We start from the raw sequence: 18,195 nt of genomic DNA, 5'->3' as shown, positions 1-18,195 counted from the left end.
TTACCAATGACCTGTACAGGGGCATCAACACATTCTTCCTTCTACTGACTACGCCTCTCTTTATACAGCCCAGCATCCTTCTGGCAGCAGCCACTGCCTTGTCACACTGTTTTTTCACCTTTAGATCTTTGGACACTATCACCCCAAGGTCCCTCTCCCCGTCCGTGCATATCAGCTTCTCTCCTCCCAGCATATACGGTTCCTTCCTATTATTAATCCCCAAATGCATTACTCTGCATTTCTTTGCATTGAATTTTAGTTGCCAAACATTAGACCATTCCTCTAACTTTTGCAGATCCTCTTTCATCTTTTCCACTCCCTCTTCGGTGTCTACTCTGTTACAAATCTTGGTATCATCTGCAAAAAGGCACACTTTTCCTTCTATCCCTTCAGCAATGTCACTCACAAACATATTGAACAGGATTGGCCCCAGCACTGCACCCTGAGGGACTCCACTACTCACCTTTCCTTCCTTCGAGCGACTTCCATTAACCACCACACTCTGGTGTCTGTCCGACAGCCAGTTTCTGACCCAGTTCACCACTTTGGGTCCTAACTTCAGCCCTTCAAGTTTGTTCAACAGCCTCCTATGAGGAACTGTATCAAAGGCTTTGCTGAAATCCAAGTAAATTACATCTAGCATATGTCCTCGATCCAACTCTCTGGTCACCCAATCAAAAAATTCAATCAGGTTCGTTTGGCACGATTTACCTTTTGTAAAGCCATGTTGCCTCGGATCCTGTAACCCATTAGATTCAAGGAAGTACACAAAACTATTGGTTATACAAGTTATCGTGATACCAGCAAAGTGGGAGAACAGGATTTCAGTGTTCTGGCCAAGAGAGCAATGCGAACAAATGGAAAATCTACTTTTCTTGCTCATGTGTTTTAGTAACCTATGGAGTTCTTTTGTTTTGTTTGCTGAAACCCTGCTTTTTCTTTTTTGCTTGTCCCTATCTTTATGTCAGCAAAAAGGTTAGTATGTTAGAACAGTTTATGTGTCGACTTTTCATTTTGACAGACATTGGGGAAATTTATCAAAGCGTGCTACTGTTAAGATGGGCTATTTTACCACAAGGTGTCATTGCTAAAATAGCACATGTGCTAAAATAACCCATTTTAACAGTAGAAAACTTTGATAAATTCTCTCCTATTTGTTGAAATCCCCATGGATGAATCTTACATTCAAGCCTGTAATGAGTTGGTCAGTGCTCTGTAGTACTCAAAAGATGATCTCATGCCTTGGTTCAGGGCATACCACCCTCCTCAGTTGTAATTCCAGGAGCTGGTCATCCTCGAGACACAAACTAGTTCCTCGCCAGTCATCTGACTGCCACTGGACTCACCTGTGGAATGGTAACGGGAACCTGGGTAAGATTTTTATTCACACAGGCAACGGAGTGTTTAATGTTGTCACAGATGCAGAAGCGAGGGCAGCGCTCGGAGCGCCCTGTCCCTGCCAGTGTGAGATAGAACAGGCCCAGGTTTGCAAATGTCAGCATCCTGTGAAAGAGAGAAAGAGACGGTCAGTTACAGAAAGGGGTCATGGGACAGGCTATACTCTCACCGGAACTGGAGCAGAACTTGTCACTTCTACATTTTTTAAGGTAATGGTTTGTTTTTTTTAAATATATTTTTCCGTCTGATTAAATGGAACAACATTTATGGACACACTAAACACTACTACAGTGCTGTTCTGGAAAGGTACTGGGATCTTGGCCCTAAGAGAATAATGGAGAATGAAGAGGTTATAATCATCTGGGACATTTCCGTTCTGACCAATTAAAAAGCTGGATGTAAGAAAACTGGACAAAGCAATAGAAGAGAAAAAATTCACAACTCTCTGACTATTCTGTGAATTGTGTGCAGAGACCATGTGGCAGAAAGATACAGAGATATTTCCCATTCTATTAAGTGCCACAAGGAAGTACTGGTGATTGAATGGGATCATGATAACTAATTTTTTTTTTCTTGGGGGTGTTTTTTCTTGTTCAATTGGTACATATTTTAATTCTGTTTATGTGTCCACAGTTATGTCACATAATATTTTATCAGCACTGATGCCCCAGGGGTTCCTTTTCCAAAGCGATTCCTGTGTGGCAAATGTGACGCAACCTGTTCAGTTCCTGTGGGCTGACTCACGTTTGCCATGCCAGAACTCACTTCCACGGCTTTGTAACAGGGGTCCTAATTCTATATATGGTGCTCAAAATTGCTTGCCCAACTACGTGAGTGTACCCAATTTGAATGTGCAATTTAACTGGCAAATGGGGCAATTAACACTGATAATTGGGTACTAATAATCCATATCGGCTCTAATTGGCATTGATTAAAATTTGCGCACACATCTTTAGGTGCCAGAATCTGTGGATAAAATTTATGCGTGGATCCGAAAGGGGGGCGCAGCCATGGGCGAGTCATGGGTGGATCCAGGGCATTACTGGAATTCGCATAAGGGCGATCCATGCCTAATTTAGGCGCAAGGATTTACAGCAGTGGTCTCAAACTCAAACCCTTTGCAGGGCCACATTTTGGATTTGTAAGTACTTGGAGGGCCGCAGAAAAAATAGTTAATGTCTTATTAAAGAAATGAGAATTTTGCATGAGGTAAAACTCTTTATAGTTTATAAATCTTTCCTTTTGGCTAAGTCGTAATAATAATATTGTAATTTATAGCTAAAGAGACATATGATCAAGAAACTGTTTTATTTTACTTTTATGATTATGATAAACATACCAAGGGCCTCAAAATAGTACCTGGCGGGCCGCATGAGGCCCCCAGGCCGTGGGTTTGAGACCACTGGTTTACACCAAGCTTTACTTCAAATTGTTTAGAAAAGAAATAAAAACCATGCTATTCAATAAATCCTGGAAGACAAACTAACACTGCAAGACTCATCCCAATTTCTCTGAAGCAACCCCCTCTTCTCTTCAATTCCTCTGGAAATGGCCAGATAACTTCTTTTGTAATCCGCCTTGAACCGCAAGGTATTGGCGGAAAAGAAATCACTAATGTAAATCCTCAGGCCCAAACGTAGGTGCGGATCCCAGTGCCAAATGCTATTGTATAGAGGGCGCCCCCAACTCTGAGCAGTTGGCACTGATTTTTATCGGTGCCCATATTTGCCACTTATAGAACTAACTCCTAAATTTTCAGGAGATGACAGAAGTAAAACATGGATACTTTTGCTCAGATCCATGTACATTCCAGAAAGTGGCACTAGTGGCGTAGTAAGGGAGGGGGGGGGGGGAGGAGTGGACTGCCCCAGGCACCATCTTGGTGGGGACGCCGGCACCTCTCCACCCTCCCATGCCACACTCGTGCCCTCCTTTCCCCACGTACCTCTTTAAATCTTTGCCAGCACGAGCCGCTTTTCTGGCCTGCTGCTTGTGCCAGACTGGCTCCCCTCTGAAATCATTCAAAACCAGCACGAGCAGAAGGCCAGAGAAGCTGCTTACGCTGGTGAAGATTTAAAGAGGTCCAGGGTAAGGGAGGGCATAAGTGTGGAGGTGGTGGTGAGGGGCATAGAAGGAGCGGGAGAGGGGCAGAGAGAAGGTCACAGAGGGGGGGGGGGGGTGCCATCATCCCAATTGTCTCCTACCCTCACTATGCCACTGAGTAGTGCTGTTATTTTTTTATTTATTCATTCAATTTTCTATACTGTCCTCCCTGGGGAGCTCAGAATGGTTTACATTAATTTATTCAGGTACTCAAGCATTTTTCCCTGTCTATCCCGGTGGGCTCACAATCTATCTAATGTACCTGGGGCAATGGGGGGATTAAGTGACTTGTCCATGGTCACAAGGAGCAGCGTGGGTTTGAACCCACAACCTCAGGGTGGTGATAATGTAGCTTTAACCACTGCACTATTCTAGAAATCAAAATGTAGTACAAGTGAGCCAAGTACAGGACTGTCAAGCCGTTGTGACATCACTGATGAGGTTGGCTCTTAAGCATTGGTGGAATGAGGCATTATGATGTCACGGTACCAGCTCTGGTTATCAGAGGCTGAAGCTTTTCACACTATTTGTTTATTCACTCAATTTTCTATACTGTTCTCCTAGGAGAGCTCAGAACGGTTTACATGAATTCTTCCTTGTCTGTCCTGGCGGCCTGGAGCAATGGGGGGATTAAGTGACTTGCCCAGGGTCACAAGGAGCAGCGTGGGTTAGAACCCACTACCCCAGGGTGCTCAGGCTGTCACTTTAACCACTGCACCACACTGTAAAAAAAATAGCAGTATGAATGGATTTCTGGTTGAATGTCTTTCTTTTGGATGTGGTTAGGTCCTTATTATTATTTTAAAGGAGTTCCTTTACTTCTTTTAAACTTGTTTTTTGGAAGCTGTAACCTGCCCTAATCCGATAAGGCTAGTCAGTATATCAAGTTTTAAATAAAACATAAAGCGCTATTCCTTCCCTTTTCTACCAAGCCTGTGCTTTCTGAAGAGATTATAAGCCTGTGTGGCTGTTTTAAAGTTGTGAACTTGCTTTTACTGCATCTCTGTGACAGAAACCAAATGCAGTTCTTCCTCTATTAGAGCCTCTAAGTCTGAGCTCTCATTAGCCAGTGTACCAGGATTTATACACAGCACTTTTGAGATGCTGTCCCTTCTCCATGTCTCTGTAAAATAAGTCAGAGAATGCAAAATATCAAACTCACTACCTGAACCTCCAGCTTCAATAAAAGCAAAAGGTGCTGTAGCTACATCTAATGATCAAAGACAGTGATAATTTAGTCACTGTCTCTTCTGGGTATCCCAAAGCTTTATGTGTCTTAATCGTCCCTGGATCTGTAAACTTTTCTATATTCGTGATTCGAAGGTGTAAGTTTGCATTATTTTTACCAAACTATATTTTACTAGTCTTATAGCCCATTACATTAACGGGTTCTAGAATATATGTGTGTGTCTCTCTTTATTTCTTTCTCTCTCTCTCTCCTTAGCCGCTTTCTTTCTTTCTGTCTTTCTTTTTCCTTGGCTGTCCATCACCACCCCTTGCCTGCTCCCCCTGTCCATTCTCCCTTCCTTTTACCTCCCGTGTCCACCACCACCCCTTCATTGCTCTCCTTATGCAGCAGCAGCCCTTCTCCCTTTGTTTTACCTCCCCCCTGTCCATCAGCACCTCTTTCCTTCTCCCCCTGTCCAGCAGTAGGCGTCCCTTCCTTTTTCTCCCACCCTCCTCCTTCTTATCCCTATGATACACTTACCTTGCTCTGCCCCTGATCAGAGGTTCCCGACAGTCGCCCAGTTGCACCCATTGGAAAAGTTCCTTCTGCCGCATCCCGCACCCCTCCTGACACGACTCCCGCTGTCTTTCTTTCTGTCTGTCTCTGTCCCTGGTCCCCTTTGTCTGTTTGTCTTTCTGTATATCTCCCTGCCCCTGTGTCTTTCTTCTTTTCTTTCTGTCTCCCTTCCTCCCTCTGTCTGTCTGTCTGTCTGAAGCAGCATTCCCTCCCCCTCCATTTCCCTTCTCCCACACCAGTTCCCTGTGCACCTGCCCCTGTGTCTTCTTTTCTTTCTCCCTTCCTCCCTCTGTCTGTCAGTCCGAAGCAGCATTCCCTCCCCCCACACCAGTTCCCTGTGCACCTACCCCTGTGTCTTTCTTCTTTTCTTTCTGTCTCTCTTCCTCCCTCTGTCTGTCTGTCCAAAGCAGCATTCCCTCCCCCTTCCATTTCCCTCCCCCCACACCAGTTCCCTGTGCCTGCATTAGCGTTTCCTCTACCCCCTTTCCCTTCCCACAGTCGCGACTACAAACGCGGGCCCGAGTCCTTTGCCGCCCCCCCCCTTCCCTTCCCGCAGGCCCTACTACACATGGTGATTCAAGCAGCATGTGCAGCAATCTTCACATGCTGCTTCGGGTCCTTCTACTGCCCTGATTTACTCTGGCACGTCCGGAGCAAATCAGGGCAGTAGAAGGGCCCGAAGCAGCATGTGAAGACTGCTGGACACGCTGCTTAAATCGCCAGTCGGGCCCGCGGTAAGGGAAGAGGGGGCGGCGGCAAATGAGTCGGGTCCCGGGCAGCGGAAAGTTGCTGGGCTCCTCGGTGGGGGCGCTGAGTGGCTGCGATCCCTCTCCTCCCAGACACCCCCCCTCCGCTGGAGGAACGGATATCGGCGGTTACAGCCGCTGGCTTCGGCGTCTTCTATCCACTGCGGCCAACCCTAGCGGAAAGAGGAAGTAGTCAGAGAGGGCGGCCTGCAGTGGACAGAAGACAGCAAAGCCAGCGTTCTCTTCATTTAAAAGCGGGTGAGCCGGCGAGAAGGAGGAGGTGGTGGTTTTGGCAGTGAGTGAGGGCGGGAGGGGGGAGTCGCCGGCTGTGCTGTGCTTTCCCGATCGCAGTGGCGCTGCTGTTGGTGTCAGAGCTCGCCGCCTTCTCCGACCTTCACTGAGCCCTTTGAAAGCAGCGCTAGGTGGAGAGTAGGGAGGCTGTTGTGAGGTAATACGCGCGCATGCGAACTCGTGCGGCCACATCCCGACAGAAAAGGGATCAGGGAACACGCTTGTCGCGAGTGTGCATGCGCGGGCTAGCATTTTATTATATAGATAGGCTATAAGCGAATACTTAGCCTAAACTTAGTGGTCTCTGGCTAGGGATTTTTACGCCAACATGTTTCCGTTACAGCTCCTCAAACATGGAATTCCCTCCCTATTTACTTAAGAGAGGAAAACAATTTGGATAAATTTAAGAGCAAACTTAAGCTTTCTTTTTATAGATGCGTTTAATGACTAAAAGGACTGTCTAGGAGCTTCATTTTATTTTCATAACTTCTTTGAGATTCTTTCCCTTCCTATTGTTTTCAACCATAAGTGTCTTTTCTTCTATCAACCAAATTGTATTTCTGTCCCCATCCTTTCCTCACATTTTATTATGTTTGTTAAGTTAGTCTTCAATATGTTTTGTAAGGTTCAGTTTTTTTGTTACTTTTGTTTGTCCCCCTTTTTGAACCCAGATCCCATTCACCTACCCACCACTCAAAGGTACATGATGCAAGAAACTATACGACAACCTCCTAGCGACGCAGGCAGCGAAACTTGACCCCTCCATCTCCAAGCTGCTGACCACAACAACTGACTTTAAAGCGTTCCGAAAAGAAATCAAAACACTACTATTCAATAAACACATCCCATCAACCTAATCTTCCCCCTACTCCTATCCCATCTGCATATTCCTCGCGAACTTACCACTTTTCTGGTAACATCTATTCAATGCCTCTAAACTGAATCCTTAATATATAACTGGAATCCAGCTTCTTTTAAAGTATTGTAACTCCTCAATGTCTCATAACGTCCAGAAACCTCAATATTTAACCTGAAACCAGCTTTCTCCAATGTAATGTAATCTCCTGGAAATGTCCAGCTTTCTTCTAATGTAATCCGCTTAGAACTGCAAGATACAGGCGGAATAGAAATCACTTATGTAATGTAATGTAATTTTATTGATTTGTTCATCGCTTAGAATTTTGAATAAGCGATTAATCAAATTTTATAATGAACTTGAAACTTTCGCATAAATTGCTTTTTCAAGGCATAACCCCTATCACATGCACACCAGTTTCCGTGACCACATAATCATTTGATCATTGGTATACAAGTTGTATTCCCTTAAAGAGTCTATATGTGTGTACATTGGTAGCTACATCTAAAGCACTTGCTTTAGGACTCTAAAAATCAGTTGACAAAGATTGTAGTTAACCATTTTACGCTTCACTGAAAAACAAAACTTTTGACACTCTCAACCAGCAAACATAAAGCGTACCAAAACATAGATACATAAACAACCCCCAAATAGACTTCTTATTTTTTTCATATTCACAGAATCCATGAGGACGGCATGAATAAATACCATAAGAGTCTGAACTCACCTTTTGGTTTTTGCTGGAACTGCAGCCATGACACGTTTACCTCACATATGGCTAAAAATGCAATTGAATAAGAGCAGTGAACGAACTTAAAATAATCCAGAGATATGTCTATTTCTTCGACATAACTCAATGCACAGTGCTGAAGAGGTGGGAAGAAGCTGAAAGGAAAGAGATGGAAAGGCGAGACAGAAGTGGGCTCTGTATGCTTGGCAGGTTTGTATTTCACAGGGCCATTAGAGAAATTCCAGCCCCTTCCTCTCTAAAGACCACAAATCTCCATGAGACTTTTAAAAAAAAATAATGCATTTCTCTCTTGTCTCTTTTTTTTTTTTTTATTCTCTTATTTGCTTCTTTTTCTTCCTTGTTTTTGTACAGTTAAATAAACCAAGGGCTAACATTTTTCTGCCAATTTCATATGAATGAGCCATCCAGTTGCAGAAACTGAGCTTGTGAGTGTGACGTGCAGGAATGTGGAGAAGAGAGAGGAAGGCTTCAGAGCATGAACCCATGAAATCAGGGCAGAATTAAGGAATTGGTAAACTAGGCCATGTGCTGAGGCCCTTTCAAATGTGCTAATTCAATGGCACCAAAGGCCTGTGGGCATTTTGGGCCTAATAACAAATAGAAACAAACAAGCAACAAAAAAATAAAAGATTACCTGTATACCTTTTTTTTAATTGGACTAACAATATAGTTTGTGACATTTCAATAATTGAGAAGCCTCTTGGGAGTTCTGATTGACAAGTCGATGAAGCCGTCTGCGCAGCGGTGAAAAGGGCGAACAGAATGCTAGGAATGATAAAGAAGGGGATCATGAACAGATTGGAGAAGGTTATCATGCCGATGTACCAAGCCATGGTGTGCTCTCATCTGGAGTACTGCGTCCAGAACTGGGCGCCATACATGAAGAAGGACACGATACTACTCAAAAAGGTCTAGAGAAGAGCAACTAAAATGGTTAAGGGATTGGAGGAGTTGCTGTACAGTGAGAGACTAGAGAAGCTGGGCCTATTCTCCCTTGAAAAGAGCAGACTGAGAGGGGACGTGATCGAAACATTCAAGATAATGAAGGGAATAGACCTAGTAGATAAAGATAGGTTGTTCACCCTCTCCAAGGTGGGGAGAACGAGAGGGCAGTCTCTAAAGTTAAAAGGGGATAGATTCCATACAAACATAAGGAAGTTCTTCTACACCTAGAGAGTGATAGAAAACTGGAACACTCTTCTGGAGGCTGTTATAGGGGAAAACATCCTCCAGGGATTCAAGACAGGTTCCTGCTAAACTGGAACGCACACAGGTGAGGCTGGACTCATTTAGAGCAGTGTTTTTCAACCGCTGTTCCGCGGCACACTAGTGTGCCGCGAGATGTTGCCTGGTGTGCCGTACAGTCAGGCCGCCATCAGGGCAGTACCACCAGTCTAGGGAGAGGGGCGGTCCGCCCCATGTGGACAGGAGAGAGCTGGACGGGGGACCCGCGAAGTTCAATACATCTCGAGCCGCGAGGCTCGTCTTCTGTTCCTGCCTGCCCTGCAGCTAACATATAGCCGATCGCAAGCATTCCCCGATGTCAGCGCTGACATCGGAGGGAGGGCTTAAGCAAAGCCTGCCCTCCGACGTCAGCGCTGACGTCGGAGAATACTTCCGTTCGGCTATTTGTGCGCGGCAGGGCAGGCAGGAAGCAGAAGACAAGCCTCGCGGCTTGAGCTTCGTTTTGCTGAGAAAGTTGCAAAGATGGGCTGGGAGGCAAACACGGAACACAAAAGGGGGGAGGGAGTGTGTTTTGGACACAAGGCATGAACTTGGGAGAGAGGAAGGGAGGGAAAGAGATGCTGAGGTGGGGGAGGGAATGGGTTTTTGGACACAGAAGACATGGACTTGGGAGAGAGGAAGGGAGGGAAAGAGATGCTGAGGTGGGGGAGGGAATGCGTTTTTGGACAGAGAAGAAATGGACTTGGGAGAGAGGAAGGGAGGGAAAGAGATGCTGAGGTGGGGGAGGGAATGCGTTTTTGGACACAGAAGAAATGGACTTGGGAGAGAGGAAGGGAGGGAAAGAGATGCTGAGGTGGGGGAGGGAATGAGTGTTTGGACACAGAAGGCATGGACTTTGGAGAGAGGAAGGGAGGGAAAGAGATGGTTGTGTACACGGGGAATAGAAGAAAGGAGAATTTTTGGTCATAGGGAGGGAGTGAGGTACAGATAGTGGCATACCAGGGTGGGGGGGGGGCGGTCTGCCCCACCCCGGGTTTACGTCCCAAGGGGGTGCACAGCTGGCCACCCTCCAGTGTTGTCCCTAGGCCGGCAAACTGCGGCTCTTTAGCCACTTGAGTGCCACCGCCGCCATCGGGAACAGGCCGGCGCCAAGTTCTCCCTGCTTTTCCCTGTGGGGCCGGCCAACTCTCGCCACTCGCGTCAATTCTGACGTCGGAGAGGACGTTCTGGGCCAGCCAATCGCTGCCTGGCTGGCCTAGAACGTCCTCTCTGACGTTAGAATTGACGACGGGTGGCGAGAGTTGGTCAGCCCCGCGGGGAAGAGAAGCAGGGAGAACTCGGTGCCGGCCTGTTCCCGATGGCGGCAGTGGCAGCCTATTCCCCAGTGGCGGTGGCAGCATCTAATATAATAAAATGCTAGGCCGCGCATGCGCACTAAAAAAAACGTGTTCCCTGAGCTGTCCCGTTTTTTTTAGTGCGCATGCGCGGGTTGTACGTCACCAAACTCGGCAACGCAAGCCATGTCCGCCGTCGGCCTCGAGCTCCTGGGGGCCGGCGGCTCGAGTCGCCCAGCCGGTGCTGAGTCCCCCCCACTCCCACTTCAGCTGGCACGGACGGTTTGAGAATGAGGGAGAGAACAACGCAGCCAGACGGACCGCGGGAAGGGAAAGGGGGGGAGGGTTTCGAGGGAGCCGGCTGGCCGCATAAATTATTTTAATTTGAAATCTGCCGCCGTCGCCGCGGCTCCTCTCTCATCTTCCAACATAATATAAGTGCAGCTCATGAGAGGAGCCGCGGCGGCGGCTTTGAAAACAGCTCCCTTAGTTCGCTGCATTTTTTTTTTTAAGTTTAAAACTGCCACCGTGGCTCCTCTCACGATCCCGGCCTGTGTCAGAGAAGGCTTCTGACGCAGGCCGGATCGTGAGAGGAGTCGCGTAGGCATCTTTAAACTTAAAAAAAAATCCAGCAAAGAACTAAGGGAGCCGTATTATCTCCATGCTGCTACGAAGGAACAGGTGAGGGGGAGGGAAATGCTGATGCTGATGCACAGGGAGCAGGCAGGCATGGCAGGCAAGCAGGGGAAGAGGGAAAGGGGCTGCTTTGGGGGAAGGGGTGTGCTGGGGGCACATAGCAGTCATGGGCAGGGGATCACAGAACAGGCAGGCATGGCTCAACAAGGGGAGAGGGAAAGGGGGCTACTTTGGGGTGAGGGGTTTCCTGGGCCAGACAGCAATCATAGGGGGGAAACAGAAAGGGGCCACGGAGCAGGCAGGCATGGCACAAAAGGGGGCAGGGGCATTGGGAAACGGGGCTGCTTTGGGGGGAAGGGTGTTCTGGGGGCACATACCAATCATGCCGGGGAAGAGAAGGGGGCCACAGAGAGATAGGCAGGCATGGCGCAAGACAGAGACACAGACAGAAAGAATGACAGACAGACAGACAGCATCCAAGCACAGAGAGAGAAAGGAAAAAAAAAACAGTCGTCTACTCTAGCACCTGTTGCACAGGGGGAGAACGAAAGAGATGCTGATGGACAGGGGGTTGAAGAAAAGGAACGGAGGACTAATGTTGGACAGGGGGAGAAGGAAAGAGGTGCTGCTGGACAGGGGGGAGGTAAAACAAAGGGAGAAGGGCTGCTGCTGCATAAGGAGAGCAGTGAAGGGGTGGTGGTGGACACAGGGGAGGTAAAAGAAGGGAAAATGGACAGGGGGATCAGGCAAGGGGTGGTGATGGACAGCCAAGGAAAAAGAAAGGCAGAAAGAAAAAAAGCGGCTAAGGAGAGAGAGAGAAAGAAATAAAGACAGACACACACACATATGTTCTAGCACCCGTTAATGTAACGGGCTTAAAGACTAGTTATAAAATACTTTCTTTGTGTTTATTTGATTCCTATTCAAGAGAATTACTTTATATATAGTCAATATAAGCACAGAGTTAAATTTTTTAACATTTTCTAATGGTGGTGTGCCTCGTGATTTTTTTCATGAAACAAGTGTGCCTTTGCCCAAAAAAGGTTGAAAAACACTGATTTAGAGCACTGGTCTTTGACCTGAGGGCCACCGCGTGAGCAGACTGCTGGGCACGATGGACCAATGGTCTGACCCAGCAGCGGCAATTCTTATGTTCCCTAGATCTGGACAATATTGGCAAAAGATGACAATATAATAATATATAAGTGAAACATAAAATCGTTCCAATGGCAGTCTCATAAGGAAAAGGCAGCTGCTAGGAAGGGGGTGAGTGTGAAAAGAGGAAATCAGAGTCACTGTTGGCACAAAAGTCTCTCTAGTCTTCTTTACTTCAGGCGCTATTGTCCTGTCTGCAGAAGGAGTCCCTGAGTGGCACTTTTTATCAGCTGCTGCTTTTTCTGCTGTTTTTCCTTTCCAGTCAGGACACAAAGGGGGAAATTTTATAAATGATGTTCTGATTTTATAAATGATGTTCTGATTGTGTCCCGATTGGGACACACGTTAACCACCCCCCCTAAAAATACCCTGAGGCAGGCAGCCTACATTGTAGGCATTTTTGTGAGCCTAGAGAGGTGCGTAGGACTGCTTAAGCTGGCCCAAAGCTAGGCGTGGGCGTGGTTTCACAAGGAAGTGGCCTTAGGTGAGCTTAGGCAGCTCTAGGCCTTTCCCTAAGGCTGCGATAAGCACCTGAAATGTAGGCCAGCAAAATTCTGGTCTACATTTCAAATAGACACGGCCGCTGAGCTGATTACAGCAAGGGAATCTCCCTGTCATGATCAGTTTAGCAGCTGCAGCAGGGAACCTGTTTCCCCCCTCTCCCCCCCAGATGACCAGCAGGAGGGATGCCCACTCCCTCCTATCAGAACCCTTGAAGCACCCCCCACTCCTGAATGTCTGTGGCAGGAGGAGTGCCTAATTCCTCCTGCTGCCACTCCTCTGAGACATCCCTGGCAGGAGGAGTGCCCACTCTCTCCTGCTGCCACATCATCCCCTGAAGATTACTGTTAGGAGGGATGCCCAGTCCCTCCTTCCAGAACCCCCATGAAGACATGTCCCCCCAACCTGCCCCCCAGCCCACCCAGACCCCACCAGTACTTATTTTTCATAGGCCGGCCAGAGGGATGCTTACTTCATCTGGCCGCCAGGCCCGCCTCCATAGAATGGCCAGCTTTCCCCTTCCTGGTGCATCCTGGGATGCACCGAGGAGGGGGCCTAATGCCCCTCCATAGGAGGGGTCTTAGGCGCCTGGGCCAACCGGAATCAGGCCTCTCTCCCAGTGCATTCTGGGATGCACTGGGAGTGGCCCAAGACTCCAATTGGCCAGTTCCCTTAGACCATCCCATGGGGTAGCAGTGTATCTCTGCAGAAAGAGGGTCCTAGTTTATCCATATCTGGATGTTTGGTTGATCCACATTGGAGTGTGAGCAGGTGGTGAAGACTGTTGTGTTTCTCCTGCAGTGTTTGGGCCAAATTTTCAGTTTCAGGAAAGGCCAGCTAATTCCATCTCAGATGCTGGACTACTAGGAGCTTGGTTTGACACGCTCCAAGGCTGTGTTTTTCTTCCCGAGCCACGCAAACAGAAGCTCCAGAAGCAGATTGAGGATCTTGGGTGATCCCGAGTCCTATGGTCCTGGGATCCCTGGAGGTCGTTTCCTGGGCTCGAGTGCACTTGCGGCTGCTACAACAGCCCCTCCTATCCTGGTGGTCCCTGCAACATCATTCCCTTCAGATGCCTCTTCCCTGGGCGGAAGCGGTGCAGAGCCGTTTGCTCTGGTGGCTTCGGAGAGTGACTTTCGACAAGGGCATGCCCCTCAGAATCATGGAGTGGATCACTCTGACAACAGATGTGAGTCTCTTGGGCTGGGGGGACCTTTGTAGGGATTGTTCCATCCAGGACTGGTGGTCTCTCCCTCAGCCTCAACCATCTCAAGCTCAGAGCCATTCGGTTGATGCTCAGAGATCTGCAAAACAGGAGGGAAAAGCAGTAAGGGTGTTTTTCGACAATGCTTGGTGGTGGCGTACATAAATCATCAAGGGGGCACTAGAAGTGCTCCCATAAGTCAGGAGGCTCCAATACTGTTCTAGTTGGCAGAAGTTCACCTTCTAGCTCTTTCAGCAGTGCATGACTGCTGTAGACAATGTTCAGGTGGACTTTTTCCAGTCACCAAATCTTGAACCCGGAAGAGTGTTCGCTCTCACATAGAGCATTCCACCTCATTGTAAGTCGCTGGGGCAGGGCATTGATGGACTTAATGGCTTCGGCCAAGGACTCCAAAGTTAAGCATTTTTTTCAGTTGAAGAACAGAACCAGGAAGCAGCAATGCATTAGTTCAACCCAGGCCAGCTAAGGAGCTCCTTTATGTCTTTCCACTCTGGCCCATGGTGGGTCAGGTCATTCACAGGATTGCAATGCATGTGAGCCTAGTGATCCTAGTGGCCTCGGACTGTCCTCACTACCCGTGGTATGCGGATCTGATTCGTCTTCAGTGAGGCAAGAAACTCAGGCTCCTTTGTCATCGTAGTCTTCTCAGTCAGGGACTGGTTCCTAAGGAGAACCCCCCAGTGCTTTGGTCTTGAGTGCAAGGCTGTGAATCAAAAAGGCTACTCTGATGTGGTCATTGCCACTGTTTTGAAGTCCAGGAAGCCATCTACTATGGCAGCTTATGCAAAGGCCTCTAAAACTTTCCAGCAGTATTGTGCCAGAGGTTCCCATTCCGGTGGTCTTAGCCTTCCTGCAGGATGGTCCAGACAAGGGCCTAGCGTACCTTCCTTCAAGGTACAGGTAGCAGGCCTTTTTTGCTTCAGAGTGCTTACAGCTCATCCTGATGCGACCAGATTCCTCAGGGGGGGGGGGGGGTGCTTCATTAACGCCCTCCTCTGGTTCAGCTCTTTCCCACATGGAATCTCAATATTCTGCTGAAGGGTCTGATTGAACCTTCTTTTGAACTACTCAAGAAGGCGTCTATTCTGGATCTTACGGTTAAAAGGGTTTTTCCTTGTGGCAATTGTCTCAGCTCGGCGTATTTCAGAGCTGCCCGCCCTCTCTTGTAGGGAACCCTTTCTTCAGTTCATGGAGACGGGAGTGTCCCTCCGTATAGTTCCTTTCTTTCTTCTAAAAGTGGTTTCCGAGTTTCATGTGAACCAGGAAGTTCATCTGCCTGCTTTTCGTTCTACAGAGTCAAACAAGAAGGATAAGCTTTTGAAGAAACTAGATGTGCGCAGAGTTTTGCTTCACTATTTGGAGAGGACCAATGACTTCTGTCTCTTGGATCACCTGTCCTGACTAGCCAGTCCAGACAGGGCAGGCCAGCTTCTAAGGCCTCTATTGCCCTCTGAACTCACATGGCCATCTCGTCAACCTATATCAACTGTGGCAAGCAGCTGCCGGTTTCACTCAAAGCCCACTCGACTCGAGGTGTCGCCGCTTCATGGGCGGAATCTTGAGCAATTAATCTGGCAGAAATTTGAAGAGCGGCCACTTGGCCATCTCTTCATACCTTTACTAGATTTTACAGAGTGGATGTGGCGGTTTGGTCTGATGCTGCATTAGAGCCTCGATATTATGGGCAAGCTCTTTTGTCCCATCCTAGAAGTTGCCGTTGCTTTGGTATGTCACCTGTTGTAATGACTCTGGAGTGGATGTAACAGAATGGTAATTATGTTCTTATGTTTGGTAATCTCCTTTCTGTTAATCCACGAAGGAGTCATTACAAGAAGTGATGTACCAAAGCAACGGCAACGTCTAGGGGTGCAGAAAAGCTGGACACAACAAAAGGGAGAACTAGGGTGAGACTCCACTATTCAGTACCAGCAATCCCAACCACCAACAGAAAAGAAGCCAGCAAAAAAGAACATAAGAACATAAGCAGTGCCTCCGCCGGGTCAGACCATAGGTCCATCCTGCCCGGCAGTCCGCTCCCGCGGCGGCCCAAACAGGTCACGACCTGTCTGAATCACCAGAAGGGCTCCCTTGCCACCTTGGTTTCTCCTTGAAGTCCTATCTTCCCATCGTAGTCCTAACCCTCCGGTCTTGCACATGCATGACCTGTTGGGTTTCTATACTTATTACCTGGTTAGCTTTCTATACCTGTGTTACATCCCAGCACCTCTCTCAGTATCCCACGATCCCTTTATCCCTCAGGAATCCGTCCAATCCCTGTTTGAATCCCTGTACCGTACTCTGCCTGATCACTTCCTCCGGTAGCGCATTCCAAGTGTCCACGACCCTTTGGGTGAAAAAAAACTTCCTTGCATTTGTTTTGAACCTATCTCCCTTCAGTTTCTCCGAATGCCCCCTCGTACTTGTTGTCCCCTTCAGTCTGAAGAATCTGTCCCTATCCACCCTCTCTATGCCCCTCATGATCTTGAAGGTCTCTATCATATCTCCCCTGAGCCTCCTTTTTTCCAGAGAGAAGAGCCCCAGCCTATCCAACCTCTCGGCGTATGGGCAGTGTTCCAGCCCTTTTACCAGTTTCGTTGCTCTCCTTTGGACTCTCTCAAGTACCGCCATGTCCTTCTTGAGGTGTGGCGACCAATACTGAACGCAGTATTCCAGATGTGGACGCACCATCGCTCGATACAATGGCATGATGACTTCCCGCGTCCTGGTTGTTATGCCCCTCTTTATGATGCCCAGCATCCTGTTGGCTTTTATCGAGGCTGCTGCGCACTGTGCAGATGGCTTCAGTGATGCATCCACCAGCACACCCAAGTCTCTCTCAAGTCTGCTGTCTCCCAACAATGCCCCCCCCCCCCCCAATTTGTAGTTGAACAACGGGTTCTTTTTCCCTATATGCATGACCTTGCATTTTTCCACGTTAAAGCGCATTTGCCATTTGTTTGCCCAGTCTTCCAGCTTGTCCAGGTCCCTTTGCAGGTCCTCACACTCCTCCCTGGACCTAACTCTACCGCACAGTTTGGTATCGTCTGCAAATTTTATAACCTCGCACTTTGCCTCCTTTTCCAGGTCATTGATAAATATGTTGAAGAGTAACGGCCCCAGCACCGATCCCTTGGCACACCGCTCGTGACTCCCCGCCAGTCAGAATATTGGCCCTTTACTCCGACCCTCTGCAGTCTACCCGACAACCAGTGCTTGATCCATCTGTGCACATCCCCTCCCACCCCGTGGTTCCACAGCTTCCTAAGCAGCCTTTCATGTGGCACCTTGTCGAAAGCCTTTTGAAAATCGAGGTAAATGATGTCTATGGGTTCCCCATTGTCCACCCGACTGCTTATTCCCTCAAAGAAGTACAGAAGGTTCGTTAGGCACGACCTTCCCTTACAGAATCCGTGCTGACTTGTTCTCAGTAGGCCATTCCTCTCGATGTGCTCGCAAATGCCGTCCTTGATCATAGCTTCCACCATCTGCCCTATAATTGAAGTCAGGCTCACCGGCCTGTAACTTCTACCGGCAAAGGTAGAAGTTAAAAAGAGGATCGCTTGGACCCCACAGAACTAAAAGCGCACAGCCTTAAAACGAAAGTAGCTGTGGCATGGGGGCCATAGGGAACCTTGTTTTTTAAACTCCTGTGGAGTTTAAACTCCTGTGGAGTCACCCTATTTATCTTCATCTTATTCCCCTCCAGCGCGATCCATGAGGTATGCAGGAGTTAAAACAAGGGAAAATCCTAGGCAACTTGCACCAACATATGCATTTGAAAAGACACGCTTTAAGCCACCACTGCCAAGTGAATGGTATACTGTTTGGAACAGCGGTATCTCTGTGCGACAGCCCCTAGAAGGACGTTGGTTGCTGGCGTTCGTTTATAGTAACGCTGAAGGCTGATGTGTCCATGGAAACAGATAAGTCCCAGCTTTACTATTCACTTGGCAGTGGTGTCTTTTCAAATGCATATCTTGGTGCAAGTTGCCTAGGATTTTCATCTAAGTATAACTATTTGAAGGCTCTTTAAAATACTATGTATTACTACATTGCAACAAGTCATTGCACTTAGCATGATAACAGTGTCCTGAGAGAGCTTTTTCAGAGTGAGAGTAGAGGGTTGTTTTTTTTTTCCTCCCATGAAGCTTAACTGAGGGGATTTTTTTCCTCTCCTCAATTCATTTTGTTTTTTTCAGTATATATTCCTTTGAATATCTGGCATCTGACAGGAGCATTTCTTGCAAGTTATTTTTGAAGCAGGCTTTTT

The 18,195-nt window shown here is 47.8% G+C and overlaps 1 protein-coding gene across 3 annotated transcripts in view; it reads right to left on the bottom strand.

Moving 5' to 3' along the window:
- The window catches only part of CHADL (chondroadherin like), a 45,578-nt gene that overhangs the window by 26,849 nt on the left and 534 nt on the right, over nt 1–18,195 (bottom strand). For all 3 annotated transcript variants that reach the window (XM_033935059.1, XM_033935060.1, XM_033935058.1), the window contains exon 2: nt 1,347–1,503. In XM_033935059.1, coding sequence (XP_033790950.1) covers nt 1,347–1,502 — 156 coding nt within the window. In that variant the 5' untranslated portion in view covers nt 1,503. The remainder of the gene's footprint in view (nt 1–1,346; nt 1,504–18,195) is intronic.

The sequence above is a fragment of the Geotrypetes seraphini genome, chromosome 2 (assembly GCF_902459505.1).
Source record: "Geotrypetes seraphini chromosome 2, aGeoSer1.1, whole genome shotgun sequence".
Taxonomy (NCBI): domain Eukaryota; kingdom Metazoa; phylum Chordata; class Amphibia; order Gymnophiona; family Dermophiidae; genus Geotrypetes; species Geotrypetes seraphini.
The sequence above is the reverse complement of the archived record's forward strand: the minus strand, read 5'-3'. Positions and strand labels throughout refer to the sequence as shown.